Here is a 19,198-nt window from a genome sequence, read left to right on the forward strand (position 1 = left end):
TTCAAAGATTCTTCTTTGCTTTGCACTCCTGTTATATTAAAATGTCTTGGATTAGAGAAGCTCTTTTATTGTAAAAGTGTCAACAAACATTGCAAATATTTCTAGATTATTGCTTTAAACATTGGGTTACACTATTGAGTCTATGGGGGGCCTTATGGGTCTGACAGTTCTTAAAAACTGACTTTCCTGTGTTCCTCTCCTCCCTCTATTCTCTCTGCTCTCACTGTATGATTGGTGTGAAGGAGGGATGATGACTGTTGTGGGTCTGGACGAGCCCGGCAGCATGTACGTCTGTCTGGTACGTGCTGTCATGTAGGTTGGGGGTCTTTTGGGTCGTTTATTCAACCTGAGTGGAAGGGAAAAAAAGGTCTCAGTTTAACCACATATTTAAAAGTATTTTTTTCATTACTTTGCTTGTTTCCACATACCGTATATGTATACTGTGTGACAGGCCAGACCTTTTGGGGAATGATTCTTTCCCAGAGAAATAGCACATGACTGCACTTCCACATATAACCAGACACGAACCTCCCCAACCAACAAAGAGAGCGGCACCGAGCTCAAACCTGAGAAATAAAAGTCGCTTATTTTAATGGACTATATCATAATCATACTAATTTATTTTTTAACATTTAATTTTTTATTGAGTCCCACAGATGCTTTAAGAATCAGTTGATGTAATTTTGTAGTATGAAATGAAATGGAATTAATGTCGAATTGCATTTGTTTCATTGAACACCTATCTCTGGCTTACAGTCCACAGCAATCTATTTTGCAATTGAGGGTACGTTTACACAACAACAATGTACTAAAAACGGAAACGTTTTTTCAAAACTATCCCAGTTCACACAGATCCGCGAAAGCGACTAAAAACGCTGTATTATTCATGCCAGTAGTTGGCGATGTTGCCATGTAAAGAAACACTACGCGCCTGAACACGTAATGCGCGTGATGTCACCGTTTTCACAGACAATAATGGTATAGTTTTCAAAAACTTGCGTTTTGAATCCCGTTTTCAAAAGTTTGACTTTTCAGGCCCCCAAAACGCCGTTGACCTGTAAATAAACGACCAAAACTTGGTCTGCACGATATATAGTTTTAGCTTCAAAATCGCGATTTGTGCATCCGCGATAGTCACACCACAGGAGTGGTGTCTAGTATAGGGATCGTTAATCCATACGGACCAGACACTACGGTGATTCACAGGTGATTCTCTGATTAAATTGCAAAGTTCGACCATCATACAATGAAAGTTTATCATTTGAACATGTTTTAGGTCCTGTCAGTTTAAACATTCAAGAGATTTTAAACCATTTGAGATCTGAATTCTGAACGTGCGGCTGTTTTATGCGCACACACACACACAGAGCTGCGCAGATGCACGTGAACACTTAATGGCGTTCTCTTCCGCGTCTATTTGTGCCTGAACGGACACATACATGCAAAAAAAACAAAAATGGTCAAAATGCACATAAAAGATCGACTATCCTTGTAAACAGTTGATTATGGCTGAACTAAACAATTGAGAAAGAAAACCGGATGTGTAACAGCATTTTGGGTCCACGCCGCGCAATCTGTCTTAAAGGTGCCCTAGAATTAAAAATTGAATTTATCTTGGCATAGTTGAATAACAAGAGTTCAGTACATGGAAATGACATACAGTGAGTCTCAAACACTGTTTTTTCCAGCTTCTTATATAAATCTCATTTGTTTAAAAGACCTCAGAAGAACAGGCGAATCTCAACATAACACCGACTGTTACGTAACAGTCGGGATCATTAATATGTACGCCCCCAATATTTGCATATGCCAGCTCATGTTCAAGCATTAGACAAGGGCAGCCAGTATTAACATCTGGATCTGTGCACAGCTGAATCATCAGACTAGATAAGCAAGCAAGGACAATAGCAAAAAATGGCAGATGGAGCATTAATAACTGACATGATCCATGATAACATGATATTTTTAGTGATATTTGTAAATTGTCTTTCTAAATGTTTCATTAGCATGTTGCTAATGTACTGTTAAATGTGGTTAAAGTTACCATCGTTTCTTACTGTATTCACGGAGACAACAGTGTGTAATGTTAGCTTTAGCCACGGAGCACCATCAAACTCATTCAGAATCAAATGTAAACATCCAAATAAATACCATACTAGTGTTGTCAAAAGTACCGGTACTTCGGTATCAAGTCGGTACTGAAATTTTGAAAATGTGGCGATACCCGCATTTCTGTAGTACCGGTAGTACCGAAAATCCGGGTATATTCTGTACCCACTGATAGGGCTGTGCCAGTATTTACTTGAATATGACACGAGTGAAGCACAAAGCCTTGTTTACAAAAGAAATAATAGGTTAGCAATTAAATGTGACATCGCAGCCATGGAAACATTTTGGTTCATGCCGAATGAGAGAGGTGCGTGAGTGAGTCCATACATTTAAGCTTCGTATTCTGTTTTGCGAAATCGCGATCTGGTCACCTGATTAGCAGAGAATTTAACAATATTCCATTAGTTATTCCACTAAACATGGAATTTGTTTCTTTTCCCAAATCTTCACTCACGCAGGGGATTATAACGTTTCGTCCTTTCGTTCGCATTTAGGCCTATTATTCGCATTCTTTACTGTGGTAAAGTAGAAAAAGCACCGTAGGACAGAAACCTTTTTGCTTGCACGTCAATTTCTGTTTAACACAGTTTGTGCTTGTTATTGGACTTTATAAGGCGCGTCAAGATTATTTGTCTATAGCGCATTTCACACACCAGTGATTTTTACTTTCGTTTTCTCTGGCAGAGCTAAATCAAACATAGCCTGAATGTCTTGCCCCTGCGGAGGATAAAACTCTTCTAAAAAAAAATAAAACTATTCTAAAAAAAGCTCTTCAGACCTTTTACAACAAGTGTCAGTTGCTTGTAACATCAGGAGATAACATGAAGATATTATTAAAGACAAATGGTCTCTTTCCTGCTCGTGTCCCACATCCCTCTCAAAGCGCAAAGCGGCTATATCAAAGAGTATAGAATAACGGGACTTTGGCTATGACACATCTTTGTGTGGAAATAACAAAAAATAACATATTTTTAAATAATATTTAACTTTCTTATTATTTAGGTTACCATTATTTACCGATATTTATTTAATTGTTTTACAGGCTGTAGTGTGTTGTTTCACTGACTGAATAGCTAAAATAAACACAAACGTCTGTTACCCCTGTTGAAAAAACAAAACCTGCCAGCATATGCTGTTTTTTTTCAACAGTACAAAATAGATGTTTGAGCATTTTTATATATTTAATGTTTTTAAAATAGGATATATAAAATAGTAAAATAGTTCCAACAGATTTTGCTGTGGTACCGAAATTGGTACCGAGAACCGTACATTTTTCATGGTATCGGTACCGACTACTGGAATTTTGGTACCGTGACAACAATATACCATACTTACGCGATTAGACATGCTGCATGACGAACACTTTGTAAAGATCCATTTTGAGGGTTATATTAGCTGTGTGAACTTTGTTTATGCTGTTAAAGGCAAGCGCGAGCTCCGTGGGCGGGGAGCGTGAGCATTTAAAGGGGCCGCAGCCTAAATCGCCTCATATTTAATGATGCCCCAAAATAGGCAGTTAAAAAACTTAATAAAAAAAAAATCTATGGGGTATTTTGAGCTGAAACTTCACAGACACATTCAGGGGACACCATAGACTTATATTACATCTTGTAAAAAGACATTCTACGGCACCTTTAAAGTGACAGCAGCCCCTGTTGCTTTCTGTGTCATGAATGTTAATCAAACAACAAAAGAGAAAAATCACTTTTGTAGTTTTAACACAGATTAATTATGTTTAATTTTTAATTTAATTTTTTGCCATGTTTTACCTTTAATTTAATTTTTGTAAGTGAATATTGTTTGACTTGCCTGGAAAATATAAAGCACTATTTATTTCATTTGTATCTTTTTTCTATTATATTTATCTATGCTTGTAATTTGTTAATTATTCTCTATGCGTATTCACTCACCTACAAAATCATCCTAGAATGATTAATTCTTTCAAAATAGAACTATTCAAGTCATATGGTGATTTTTTTTTTTTTTTTTTTTTTTTTTTTTCCCCAATATCGTGCAGCCCTAGCCAAAACGCATAAAAAGTTTTCCGTTTTTGTTGTGTAAATGGCCCCCTAAGTTTGTCGGAGTGCCAAACATTTTTAAAATAACTATTTGTTAAAATAACTTATTGCACTGACAGCCCTGCTTTTTTTCAGTTTTAAAAAACTGTCTCTTAATTGAAATGCCAACAGTCACTGTTGCTTATTTCACTAGTTGTTTTGTCACTGTAGATTACTGTCTTAGAATCTTAAGGCCAGTTCACACTGCACCGACAGACAGAAACAGACACTTTTTCGGGTTTTGTCGGACCCCTGTTAGTGTCAGTTGGTGTCTCTTGGAGCTTGTTTTCACTGACTGAACATGAATCCATTCCACCAACCGAACTACCGAACAATTGTCTCAAAAGACCAAAAGATATTTGATTCCTCATTAAATTATCCCTGTAAGCCCTTTGGTAGCCTATATAATGACCATAAGATCATGAGTCATGACATATATTACTTTCATATCTACTTTCTAAAACAAAAATACTAATCACTTTTAAAAATATACATTAGGTAATATGACCAACACAAATGTCATAATTACGTACTTTGTTTCTAAGTAATACGGATCCACAAAGTCTGAACGCACTTTATCTCCCCACCAGGAGTAGACTATCATACCACAGAATCCTGCAAAACAGACAGACTAATACATCAATAATGACACTCATTTTATGCTTCATGCGAAAATGATTATGAAGAAATATTCATACCGCATGCCATGAACGTCAGTGCTGCTGCGAATGTAACTCTGGCGTTGGCGAGCTCAGAGCCTCCGATTTTGGTACATTTCATCCCGATGAGGGCAAGCACAGCCCCCCAGAAACCAAAGATCACAGAGACCACAGCCAGAGCCCTGCACACATGGAGGAAAACTAACAACCACAGAAAGAGATTATATTAATTTCACCAAACATGAACAGCATCTTCTCCTGATTGAGAAACTTCATAATATTATACATCACCAAGGCTGCATTTCTTTGATCAAAAATACAGTAATATTGTAAACATATTACAATGTTACAATGTTACAATTTAAAATAACTTTTCTATTTTAATATATTTTAAAATGTATGTTTTTAAAATGTAATTTATTCCTGTGATGGTAAAGCTGAATTTCCAGCATTACTCCAGTCACATGATTAAGAAATCATTCTAATATGCTGATTTACTGCTCAAAAAACATTTATTATTAGTGATGAAAACAGTTTGCTGCTTAATATTCTTGCTGAAAAAAATAAATAAAATTAAAATAAAACTAAGGTTTTATATATATATATATATATATATATATATATATATATATATATATATATATATATATATATATATATATATATATATTACATTTTACCCGACAATAATTTTTTTTATTTTTCAAAAGTTATTTGGTAACATTACAATAAAGTTTAATTTGTTAACATTAGTTAACATAAACTAACAATGAACAATATTCCTACAACATTTATTAATTAATGTTAATCTCAAGGTCAAAAGTTGTTTTTGTTAACATAATGAACATTTTTATTACACACCATTAACAAAGGTTAATAAATGCAGTAAAAATATATTGCTCATTGTTAGTTCATGTTAGTTAATGCATTAATTAATGTTAACAAGTGAGACCTTATTGTAAAGTATTACCAGTGTTTCCTCACCAGACAGGTCCATCATGGAAGGGTAGTATTTACAGTCAGATACTCCTGTGGTGTCTGAGACACAGTCCATCCAGAGATTGGAATAGTAATTACCGGTGGTCAGAACTACAGAGCTGACCTCCGAGAAACACCAGTACTCGGTGACCAGGGTGGAACAGATCAAAATCCAGCCACATAAACAGGACAAAAAACAGCCAATCTCCACATACATCACCACCGTTCGCTGCCTCATGCTGCCGGCTTCATACGACGGATGAATGGAAAAAGAGTTAAAAGACCGATGGAAAGGGAGTTCCTGAACTGCTGAGAAGTTTCAAGTCAACATGGAATAAAATTACATGGTGGTGTGTGTCCTTCGAGGACAGCTTCCTCCTGTCTTGGTATTTGAACCCAGTGCCTCCCCAGTGCTTTTTTGGCATATCACAGCTTAAAACTGGTAAAACTACATGGTTTTACCTCATAAGCAATTTCTCATTCCATGAGATCTGTCAAATCTCTGATTCTGACAACCAGGGTCACAAGTCCCTGAAAGGACATCATTTGTTTGATAAAGGAACCAGCTGAATGTGCATTCAATAAATTATGGAGTAAAATGAATAATATGTGGAAAAGATGAAGAGTTTTCACCAGTTTTATTGTATTTCCAGGCAGAAATCTTAAGTTTTATCATTTATAAATTTGAAAGATTTAAGTTTTCGTTCATGTCCACAGTAAAAACATACTAGTGCAGGACCTTTGTGTGTTGTCTTTGAAAGAACACCGGCTAGGTATTCAATACAATTATATCATATGGTCGAGCATATTCTTCTTAAATCAGATATTTATCCTCTGTACAGGCTCATATAACATGTAAGGTGTAAGTGATATTTTATGTTTGCTGTAGAGCTGCACGTACAGTGAAAGTGATACTGTTTATGTATAAACAACATTCAGCAACGTTAGAAATACTTGAAGAAAAAGAAACAAAGCAAGTGAAACTGCTATATTCTGTCGTTTTAGCATTATTTATCTACAATTACAGTTTTTATTACAATTTTTAATTATTGTTTATTTTTATATTTTCAGTTTTCATTTTAGTTTTAGTTGAGTTGTAGTTTTTTATTTCCAGTTAGTCATTTTAGTGTTTCAACTTAAACTTGTTTAAGTTTGTTGCCAAAGCAACCTTTCTAATTTTCATTCAGTTTAAATTTATCTTCTAATATTTATATTTTATTTAATCTGTTTGTTAACAAAAATGTTTTTAATGTTTTTATTTTTAATTAATAATGATAATGATAAGACCCCTAGAGCTCCCTATACTTGCATTGCACTGGAGAAGAGGAGAAGTGGATAAAAAAAAAAAAAATAACTTCTAAGACAAGACATCTTTAAAATATTTTATTGTCTTCTTGCATTGTGAAGAAAAATAGTTTTGACAAAGCACAAACTGTTGTTCCACATTTCACAGTTCATTTTAATTCATGTGCAATATGCTCTCTATAAATATATGATCTACTTTTCTCAATGAGTGAATGAACCATCAAAAAAATAATCATTTGCATTTTACATTTTTGCACAAAAAGATTCCATGCAGCGTGTCATTTAACAATTTTAATTTCATGTTACAAAAATGCATGCATTTACATCCATGATCTGGAGAGTTCCTTTAGATTTGTATTAACACTGTTCATTTGTAGGGGGCGCAACTGTTATGAGCTAATAAAGGAAAAATTATCTAAAGAACTACACTGAACATCGCAGTTCCCTTTCAAAGAGGAACTTTGACGCTGTGTTTTGGTGTTGACACTATTGGTAATGCCATCAGCAAGACCGGTGTCTGAAGCATGTGTGCATACATGCCAATATTCATTGGCAGAGGGCAATCCGTGACATCACACGCAGAGCATCTGTGCATAAAAGGCGCCTGAGTTACACGTCATCACCTTTTTTTTTTCTTTTCTTCTTTTGTTTTCAGGAGCCGTTTGTTTGTAGCGCATGTTGGGAACATGAAATTATGTCACAGAAAGGGCTTTAGAAAGTGCCTGCCTCTGTGTCCTCGATTTATGACACCTGAGGACACCCATGATCTTTGCGTTGTCTGCTTGGGAGCGCAGCACTCACATTAACCCATGAGGGGGTTGGATGCATTCACTGTGACAAGTTCACAGTGAAAAAGCTCCGCTCTTGCTTGGCCCTCTGCTCAAGGGATGAGGGGCAGGCGTCTGCATACTGCAGGTCAGCTCCAGTGGCTGCTGAGGCAGCACTGCGGATCTGATCATGGGGCTCGCAGGTCGAGCCAGAAGGAAATTGAGAAAAGGTCTCAACGAATGTTTTCTGATTGTCCTTCCCCCATGAGCCCACTATTTCTTCTGGATATTCACACTGAGGTGGAGAGATCCTGGAAGAAGCCATATTCAGCTCACATCTTTCCATCCCAGGCTGGTTTTGCAGGCCTATCAGGCTGCCCTGCTGAGAGATTTGGAACAGGGGCAGGAATTGTCCCCTTAAGTGGTCGCCGAATTGCGCCGCACCACAGACCCGGCCCTCCGTGCCACAAAACAGATGGCCGCAGCTATTGGTCGTACGATGGTGGCTATGGTGGTTATGAAGAGGCATCTGTGGTTGAACCTCTCGGAAATCAAAGAGAGTGAGAAAACCTTCAATCTTGATGCTTTGATTTCACCCTATGGATGCTTTGGCACCTCTGTTGAGATGGTTGTGTGGAATTTCAGAGAGGTGAAGTCACAGTCAGCAGCATTCAGGATATATATCCCACGCCAATCCAATTCACCTCCCTCAACCTCCAATCCTCCTGACCCATCGAAGGATAACTGGAGACAGGGTCAGAAGGCAAGCATGGTCACTTGTGCCCCACCTCCAAGGAGTAGGGGGCAAAGGAGGTGCAATGCCAGGAGGAGGCACAACCTCAGGAAAGGTGATCGACAAAAAGTGGTCAGAAAAACAACCGGGCCGCTGAAAAAAAAACAGATCATCCCCAACCCAAGGGTGCTAAGGCACAATAGGTTGAAAGTACCTTTCACCAGGGTAGAGCTAATTTATAAGACTGAGGATGTAGATACACAATAAGATCCTATTCTCTCTTCCTTATTCTCCCCTACACTCTCCTGTGGTTGCTTGAGAGGTATGCGTTATGTTGGACAGTAAGGAAGGTGTATCATGCTTTTATTTCCACCTTCTCCCATTGTTAATTGGAGTTTTAAGTAGGGCTAAATGCTCCTTCAAGACAGATACCTCCTTAAGGTTGAGGCAGGGTAAATGGAATTATGGGAGGCAGTCTGCAAGCACCCTTCCATTTCATTTACCTCCCTCCCCAACTATGGTTGGGTTTGAAGCAGGGATATGCGCTTCCCTTAGGATGGGTTACTTTCTAGGCCTTACCTAATAGGTGTGGAATTTGAATTAGCTAGATAATGCAGGTCTTGGAAGTGCCTTTACTCATAATTTCCTTTACTCAGTGTATAAGCTTGGTAAAGGAGATTTGAAGTAGGTTGCATATGCATCCCATTCTCTTCTTTGCCGCACTCCACAATAATAATTGGGGTGTAAATAGAGCCTGAGTTCCCCTGTGACGTCCCTGGAGTATAGAGCCTGGTTAATTATAGTTATTGGGTAAATGGTTATATGTCCCTTTCTCTCATTTGGCTCCCTCCCTGATGATTTTCTGCAGTATGGAATTTGTACTTCCCCTGGGATGGGTGGCAATGCTAAAGGTGTTAGCTGGGACAGAGTAGAGATGGACTGCATCTTAGAAAAACGAGTAGCAGTTCACTCCTCGTCTGGGGCCTTTCTCAGTATTTCAGTCTGATAGTACTAATTACTGAGGTTTTCAGGACCTCACATGCTCCCCTTGGTAGATTGCTCTCTAAGAGTCATACCAGAGAGGCTATGTTATGTATTCCCCAACAGCTCTGTTTGGGGATCTAGGCTGAGGCCTGACCCGCAGAAACAGGGAGTAAGGCGCCCTAGCGTTTGTGTGCCCTGGCTTAAGGGATTGGTGCCACTATTTAAGTCACATAGGATGCATCTTTTGGGTTGACGCTCTCTTGACTCCGGCCTAGTTCCGTAGATTGTTGGTATTGGTTCCCCACTGCATCAACACCAAGATTTAGCATCGAAGTTCCACTTTGAAAGGGAACGTCTCTGATTCTGTATGCATCCCCGTTCCCTGAAAAGAGTATGGAGATGCTATGTTTCGTTGCCATGCCTCAGGCTTGCCTGCGTGTCTCCTTCAGGCACAAAAAATTGACGACGTGTAAATTATGTGCCCTTTTATATACAGGGGTGCTCCGTCTACCAATGAATATTAGCATGAACACATGCTTCAGACACCAGTCACGCTGAAGTCATTTCCCATTGCGTCAACACCAAGACGCAGTGTCACATTCCCCTTCTCAGAGAAACAACCTGAGATGTTTTAACTCGTTAGAAGTCATTTCCAATGTGTTTTTTCCTGAACCAGTGTTTTTCAGATCCAATAATCCAAGTTCAATGTTTCAGAGGTAAGAGTTCTTGATGAAAAGATGTGTAGTGGCTCCAGTTGGAGAGGACAATTTCTTGCTGTTTAAATGTGATCTGCTGATCATTGCGGACCGTGAGGAGTTTACTGATCGTGACACTTCTGATCTGACAGAGCCTCTTGATTTATCAGAGTGTTTTGATCTTGAGGGACGTCCAGTTCTGGAAGTACGTGTATTCTTTGATGGAGCATTTGACGTAGCTGATGTTTCAGATTTTGAGGAGAGCTCAGATATTGCTGATATGTTGGATTTTGTGGAAAGTTCAGATATGATGGAAATATTTGCTTGAGAGGAACGCAAGGCATTGCTCTCCACAACAGGAACGCTGAGAGCTGACGCACTGAGGAAAAACATTTTATGAAGTATGTATTAAATGAATAGTTCACCCCAAAATTTTAATGTCATCTTCCCATAGCTCTTTTCTATGGAAGAGGATTAGGGCCAAGCAATAATAAAAAAATAAAACCATCTTGAGATTAAAGTTGTTAAATTTCGAGAAAAAACTCATTAAATTTTGAGAAAAAAGTCTAAATAAAATGTTGAGAATAAACTTGTTAAATTACGAGAAAAAAACTTGTTAAATTTCGAGAAAAAAGTCGAGATAAAATGTTGAGAATAAACTCTTATTCTCAACATTTTATCTCGACTTTTTTCTCAATTTAATGAAATTTTTCTCATAATTTAACGAGTTTGTTCTCGTAATTTAACGACTTTTTTTCTCGTAATTTAATGACTTTATTCTCAACATTTTATCTCGACTTTTTTCTCGTAATTTAAAGGAATAGTTCACCCAAAAATGAAAATTTGATTATCTGCTTACCCCCAGCGCATCCAAGATGTAGGTGACTTTGTTTCTTCAGTAGAACACAAATGATGATTTTTGACTTCAACCGTTGCAGTCTGTCAGTCAAATAATGGGAGTGAATGGTAACACAATCAATAAGTCTAAAAAACGTGCATAGACAAATCCAAATTAAACCCTGTGGCTCGTGACGACACGTTGATGTCCTAAGACACGAAACGATTGGTTTGTGTGAGAAATCGAACAGTATTTATATCATTTTTTTACCTCTAATACACCACAATGTCCAACTGCGTTCAGCACTCGCTTAGTGAGGTCTGATCGCGCTCTGACAGCGGCAGTGATGTCTCGCGCATAGACTTCAATGAGTGCTAGACATCACTTCCGCAGTTGGACATAGTGGTGTATTAGAGGTAAAAAATGATATAAATACTGTTCGGTTTCTCACACAAACCGATCGTTTCGTGTCTTAGGACATCAATGTGTCGTCACGAGCCGCAGGGTTTAATTTGGATTTGTCTATGCACGTTTTTTCGACTCTTATAGATTGTGTTACCATTCACTCCCATTATTTGACTGACAGACTGCAACAGTTGGAGTTAAAAATCATCATTTGTGTTCTACTGAAGAAACAAAGTCAACTACATCTTGGATGCACTGGGGGTAAGCAGATAAACATCAAATTTTCATTTTTGGGTGAACTATCCCTTTAACAAGTTTTTTCTCGTAATTTATTGAGTTTATTCTCAACATTTTATCTCAACCTTTTTCTCGAAATTGAATGAGTTTTTTCTCAAAATGTAACAAATTTATTCTCAACATTTTATTTCAACTTTTTTCTCAAAATTTAACGAGTTTTTTCTCGAAATTTAACAACTTTAATCTCGAGATGGTTTTATTTTTTTATTATTGCTTGGCCCTAATCCTCTTCCGTACTTTTTCATACAATGACAATAAGCCATACCAAACCATCATTAACCAACAATTAAAAGAAGTCCATATGACTTACACATTACGTGAAATCTGTGTTTTCATGAATAAATCATGACTCAGCTTTCATAATAATAGGTATTCTAAATGTATGAAAAAACTTGCTGTCTGTATAGAGCGACATGTTTGCTGAGAGTGAAAGGCTACAAAGGAAAGGCTGTGTGGAAATCACTTATATGGAGTTGGTTTAGGGCGTGTTTTATGCAGATGACTGTCCTCGGGAATGCGATCGCTTATTTTAGAATACTCCAAATATCATTAACATTAGAACAAGGTTAGTAACAAATTCATGTGCATACGAAAGTGTTAGGCAGAAATCTTTCGTGAGAAGTTCCCCTGTGCGATTATTAATGAATGAGAGACACTTTTAAAGTAATATTATAGCTTTTTGTAAAAACAAAAGAAGACAGGTCATTATTAACAGAAAGCTGGAAAATGTTGCGTAAGTGAGTGTTGCATTTTTTTCAGACGTGAGGACCAGTGGCGAAATTGATGGAGTGAGGCACATTTTTTAATTTTAAGACGAATGCGATATGAAAACAAATATCAGACCGTTCATCACATTAATGTATTGTATAGCTTCGAAATACTTGGAATATAACACACAAGTCGTATGGACTACTTTTACTATACTTTTATGGTGTTGTTTTGTGTTCGTGGATCTTGGGCTTGTTGATGGGGAAAGAGCTGCACGAAGATTCTTCAAAATTGTCCTCTTTTGTTACATGAAAAAAACTTTTTTTCAGCGCCAGTGTAAAAGTGCAAACTATACTTAGCTACTTTTAACTAACATAGAAAACTATAAATTGACACTCATGAAAGCCTATTTGGTGTCACAATTTATAGTTTTCTATGGTCTCTAAAAGTAGCTAAATATAGATAGTTTGCACTTTACACTGGCATTGCTAAAAAAAAATTTTTTTTGTTTGTTTGTTTGATTTTGTTTTGTTTTTCATTTGCATTCTTCTGTTGAACACTTACCTGCTGTATGTTTGAGACCGGATCTTGCAGACTGAAACTAGGAAAAAAATCCCTCCAGCGATCTGAAAAGCACATCCTGACCATCCAAGGAACAATGGAGTTCCCAAGTCAAATCTGAAATATTACCACATTTAAATAAATTAAGTATAATTAATTATAACACAGTTAATTATAATTCTATCTATTCTGTGTGCACTTGGATGGGTGAAATGCAGAGCACAAATTCTGAGTACACTGTAAACCCTAACGCTCAAAATAATTAATTGGTTTGAGTAGGACAAACTTAAATTAAACAAATTAGTTCAGTCAGATTTGAAACAAACTTGTATGTGTGTTTAGCACTTTCTTTTTCTTTCAAGTTCACAGAATTGATATATTATGAACATATGTCTTTTAATTTAACTGAAACTGGGCTGGGATTTCTATTTCCCAGCATGCTTTGCCTATGGCACTCAAAAGGGAGAGTAAATGCTAAAATTAATTGTCATGTAATGTTTTTTTGCAAGATTATTTTTTATTTTTGTGCAAGATTAATGTTAAGTGGGAGATTTAGTAGTGATTAATGTTTTGTTATGCTAATTTAGAAGAGTTTCTGGGTTTTTTGGGGAGTTACCATCATGGTGACAAGTGGTGAATGCTGCTTGGTTTAAGAGCAAGTATGTTAAATGTTTTGTATTGCTGTTCTCATTTAGTAAGTCCATGTTATAGTAAACATGCTAGCAAATTAGCAAGATAGCATTTTCTGAATTAGCTTGTTATAGCTAGCTATGTTTATACTGATAAAAATGTTCATATTAAGGTTACATGGTAATTTTAAGTTAAATGTATGCATTAGTGTACTCAAACATTTCAAGTTAAGCACAATAAAAATGTATTAATACAAAATAAAAGTCTGCCAGTTCTACTTACCTAATCTGAATTTTTTTAACTTAAAAATTTTGAGGCAACTGATTGCATCAAATTTTTTCTGAGTTTTGCCCACTTATTCGGGTTTACATTGTATGGGACACCATACTTGCCCACACATCACGTCGCTTTCACTTTCTTTTTTCGCTGATTGATTTTGATTTGTGATTTCAAAAAAACATCCTAAAGAACACAAGGATAGATAGAACAGGATCAGGTGCTTCATTTACTTACTGTAATCCATCAAATCTGGGGCTGAAATTCTGTGCAGAAACATGCTGAGCGTAAAATGCATAACCAGAGGCAGCCAGCATACCTTAGAGAAGAGACTCAGTAAAACACATGTGTAAATCTAATTTATGATGGTTCTGCTGTATTTTATGAAGACATTTACCACTTATGACATGACAGATGCCTCCAGTGAACACGGATCGGTTCTTCTCTCTGTCTTTTCCTCCGATGTAAGTGCATTCCATCCCTACAAGACTCAGGATAAAGCCCAGCATTCCGACAGCCATCCCAGACATCAGCAGAGCCCTCACAATCTGAAGGTAACCTGAACATTCAAGATCCAAAGAACTTATTATAATTCTATCTATCTATCTATCTATCTATCTGGGGGATATTTGTTTTCAATGATCCTACAACTGTGATTAAACCATCAAAATATGAGGAAAATGTTATATATTTTTTTTAAATATTTTAAATATGAAGGATTAAAAAAACACTAAACTTGGTTAAGGTTTTTACCTGACAAAAAATATTAGGCAAACTAAAGCTACAGGTTTATTTTATGTGCAAAAAAAAAACATAGAAAAACAAAAAAACTCACAGGAAAAAGCATACATTGCTTACAACATAATCAATTATTAATATTCCATTGGTTCTCTCTTGTTTTAGCATGTGTTCATAATTTCCTTGTATGACAGCCTGACCAAAAATGATGTCTGCACGATTTGGCATGTTTCATTGCATTATCACAAATAAAACAATTGACTCCATGCACAACTACACAATATTCTTACAAAATCACAATACTCTAGGCCGGACATCACTTTTGGCCACTACTGTATCTATCTATCTGAGAGTTTTGGGGTGTAAACTGTTTAATAGATGAATGCATTTGGTCTCTTTTCTCATTCTAACAATTAAAAGCATTGTGCATGTAGATTCAAAGACTTTAATAACATCCATACCTTCCACGGACCACAGCACAGGGAAGTCGTAGCAGTTGGATGTGGAAGCGGAGTCCGTGAAGCAGGCCCTCCACAGACTGGACCAGTACCAGCCCACTGACATAATGGAGCTCCCACCTTGCCCTCCGATAGAGGTGATCTTCCAGCCTTCCATGGCCATGGTGCAGGAGACAAAGATCCAGCCCAGTGCTGCTAACAGGAAGCCCCAGATCTGCATAGCACGAATCTTCATCTTTGCTCTGGTTCACACTCAGTTTACAGTACTCCACTTCCGAACCTCACACTTTGTAGCCTTTCTTTGTTCTCAAACCTTTGTCACTTCCAGCATCTCTTTGCCTGTCATTTGCAGTATCGTGTCGGTTCGTGATCCATTAAACAGTTTTCTCCTAAGGATCTCTCAGACTGCTCTAGTAGGTCAGTAAACTCACTTCTTTTTTGTGCTGATGTGAATGTTTGACTCTCCATGTTCCCAGGGTCATGTTTTTAAGTTTATGGGGGACAGAGAGAATGCTTACCTCGGTTTTCAGCTCATATTTCATAAATATGAGAACACACTACATGCAAGCCAGACAGTTTAAACTTCTTATTCATCATTATCTTAATTTATTTTTAACAAACACAGCACAGGGACCTTGTGAAAAAAAGTACTTTTTAAAAAAAAGAGTATACTTTAAAATAATATACTTTCAAAAGAAGATACTTAAGTGTGAACTGAATGTAATATTTGTGGACACTTAATTGCATGTTAATTGTATTATAGTTTATATTCATATTAAATGCAATTAGCTGAACTTTAGCGTGTTTTGACCCACTTAGGTAGGACTGTACATTTTTATATGTAATTTGATAATTACTTTTATTTACTATATTTACTTCTATTTGAATACTAACAAGCAATTATGGTAAACTAAATTACATGTTAATGTAATTTCTGTTGACACTTGTATTTATATATATATATTTGTAATTTGCAATTTTTAAAAAGTTAAAATTATAATCAAGTACTTGTGCTTTAGTCAACACATCAACATAAGTACATCTTAAAAAGCGCCTCAAAAGATTATTAAAAGTTAAAACATAATGATTTAAAATGTAGCCTACTTAAAGTAAAACTTTTAATTTGACATTAAGTGCACTTAATTAAGTGTATTTAAAGGGATAGTTCACCCAGAAATGAAACTTCTTTCATTATTTACTCACCCTTAAAGTTGTTCCAAACCTGTATGAGTTTTTTCTTCTGTTAAACATTGAGTAAATGATAGAATTTTAATTTTTGGGTGAACTATCCCTTTAACTGTGTAAAAAACAAAGTGTACTTTTTTAAGCACACTTAAAACTGCTGTCCGTAACTTTTTTTGGTTAAAAAATATCCAAAATCAATTTTTGAGCAAGTACATAACCAGCCAGTGTTCAAAACTCTCTTCACCTCAGCACGTTTCACAACGGTAAGCTTGTAATAATGTTTTCTACTTTGGGTGGTACTGGTAGGTTTCTGCGGGATGTTGCTGTTTGTCTTTGCATCGTGTCACATCTGTTTACATAGAGACGGAATATACAATCATATACAAAATACAAAAATATACAAAAGATACAAATGTTTCACAAATAATGCTCTAAGGAATTTCATAGCATCATGAAACATTAAAGGTGCCCTAGAACGTTCTTTCACAAGATGTAATATAAGTCTAAGGTGTCCCCTGAATGTGTCTGTGAAGTTTCAGCTCAAAATACCACATAGATTTTTTTTAATTAATTTTTTTAACTGCCTATTTTGAGGCATAATTAGAAATGCGCCGATTCAGGCCGCGGCCCCTTTAATTGCTTGCGCTCTCCACCCCCTCCCGAGCTCTCGACCCTATCATTGCATAAACAAAGTTCACACAGCTAATATAACCCTCAAAATGGATCTTTACAAAGTGTTCCTCATGCAGCATATCAGATCATGTGAGTATAGTATTTATTTGGATGTTTACATTTGGTTCTGAATGAGTTTGATAGTGCTCCGTGGCTAAAGCTAACAATACACACTGTTGGAGAGATTTATAAAGAATGAAGTTGTGTTTATGAATTATACAGACTGCAAGTGTTTAAAAATGAAAATAGCGACGGCTCTTGTCTCCGTGAATACAGCAAGAAACGATGATAACTTTAACCACATTTAACAGTACATTAGCAACATGCTAATGAAACATTTAGAAAGACAATTTACAAATATCACTAAAAATATCATGTAATCATGGATCATGTCAGTTATTACCGCTCCATCTGCCATTTTTCGCTATTGTTCTTGCTTGCTTACCTAGTCTGATGATTCGGCTGTGCTGCTCCAGACGTTAATACTGGCTTGTCTATGCCTTGAATGGCTGGCATATGCAAATATTGGGGGCGTACATATTAATGATCCCAACTGTTACGTAACAGTCGGTGTTATGTTCAGATTCGCCTGTTTTTTGGAGGTCTTTTAAACAAATGAGATTTACACAAGAAGGAGGAAACAACGGTGTTTAAAACTCACTGTATGTCATTTCCATGTACTAAACTCTTGTTATTCAACTATGCCAAGGTAAATTCAATTTTCCATTCTATGGCACTTTTAATAACATTTTCATTAGGTATTATATATGATGATCATTAAGGATAACATTAATTTCAAAGGTATTAGAAAAAAAAATTAGCTAGTAGGCTATATGGCATGTGAGGTTGCTGCAGTGACTGGTCATTTTTTGCCTTATACAGCAGCTGGAATAATTAAACAAAATTTTAATAGTGGATTGTATGGTATGACAAATTAACTATATTGTTGAAAAGTCATAATTTTGTTTTTTGGCGCACAAAAGTATTCTCGTTGCTTTATAATATTAAGGTTGAACCACTGTACTCACATGAACTGTTTTAAATATGTCTTTAGCTTTCTTGGCATTGAAAAAGGAAATGGTCTTGCTGGCAATGGAAGCCTCACTGTGCCATCGGATTTCATCAAAAATATCTTCATTTGTGCTCCGAAGATGAACGAAGGTCTTACTAGTGTGGAACGACATGAGGGTGAGTAATAAATTACTTAATTTTCATTTTTGGGTGAACTAACCCTTTAAGTTGCCTTTTATTTCGTTAATAGGTATTATATGCAAATACAGTTTTTAAAAAAAATATATATACTACACTACAAGTGCATGTTCAATACAATTAAGTGCACTTCTTTTTCACAAAGGGGTGTGTAGGTTAGATGATCTGTTTATAGGTGCCATTCAGGGGCGTTTTCAAAAGGGCCTTTATATTTCCAAAAAAATAGCCTCAGGGTTCATAACATTATTAATTTCATAAAAGTGTGTGTGTGCGCATGTCTTCAATAGACTTAATTAACAGTGTTTTCGTGTGTGTGTGTGTGTGGGGTAATATACTGTCCCAGATTCTGGCGTTTGATGTTGCATTCTGAGCTTTGATCAGGTTTAGAGGGGACTTGCTTGTTCTATCTCCTGGAAAATGTAAGGGACCTTCTGAGAATATAAAGATCAGTGCTTTCTTCATGGTTTTAACTAATGAAGCAAAGACTGGGATGTTGAATTATACCTTTGTTTGCTGGAAGAGCCTCAGTCATTATCTGAATGACTCTTTAGAAACGGCGCTTCACCTTACATTATCTTACATTACATTATCCCTTACATTATACATTATCTTCAATGGAAGGGCCAGTCAGAGATGTCCTTTCTTGTTAGGTAAAACAAGACCATGATGCCCTCTGGTGGCCAATATTGCACTCAATCACTCCTAATGAAGGTCATTGGTCTGTACAAGTTGTTTATTAGCGGTGTTTGCATGATATTTGAACAAATCTTTATTATTATTACTATTCCTTTCGATTTTGAGGTAACATTTGGGAGATTCATCCAAAATCAGTTATATTATTCAAATGGTATTGGTAAGATTTTTGAAATGTTTTTGAAAAAAGTATCTTATGCTCACAAAAACTGCATTTATTTGCTTAAAAAAAAAAAAAAAA

General features: G+C 36.4%; 2 protein-coding genes across 2 annotated transcripts; both read right to left on the reverse strand.

Annotated features, from left to right (window-relative positions):
* On the reverse strand, window positions 1-6,813 carry LOC125274167 (claudin-10-like). Its single transcript, XM_048200328.1, has 5 exons — window positions 5,810-6,813; window positions 4,865-5,026; window positions 4,700-4,781; window positions 429-566; window positions 1-346 (listed from the first exon to the last, which is right to left on the reverse strand). Exons 1-5 carry the CDS (start codon window positions 6,039-6,041, stop codon window positions 127-129), a joined length of 834 nt encoding a protein of 277 aa, XP_048056285.1. The 5' UTR covers window positions 6,042-6,813; the 3' UTR covers window positions 1-126.
* A 291-nt stretch (window positions 6,814-7,104) lies between these two features.
* Window positions 7,105-15,814, reverse strand: cldn10e (claudin 10e). The gene is made up of 5 exons (XM_048200331.1): window positions 15,202-15,814; window positions 14,400-14,561; window positions 14,240-14,321; window positions 13,100-13,213; window positions 7,105-10,666 (listed from the first exon to the last, which is right to left on the reverse strand). Exons 1-5 carry the CDS (start codon window positions 15,431-15,433, stop codon window positions 10,303-10,305), a joined length of 954 nt encoding a protein of 317 aa, XP_048056288.1. The 5' UTR covers window positions 15,434-15,814; the 3' UTR covers window positions 7,105-10,302.
* Between the last annotated feature and the right edge of the window lie 3,384 nt (window positions 15,815-19,198).

The sequence above is a fragment of the Megalobrama amblycephala genome, linkage group LG8 (genome assembly GCF_018812025.1).
Source record: "Megalobrama amblycephala isolate DHTTF-2021 linkage group LG8, ASM1881202v1, whole genome shotgun sequence".
In the NCBI taxonomy this organism is placed as follows: Eukaryota; Metazoa; Chordata; class Actinopteri; order Cypriniformes; family Xenocyprididae; genus Megalobrama; species Megalobrama amblycephala.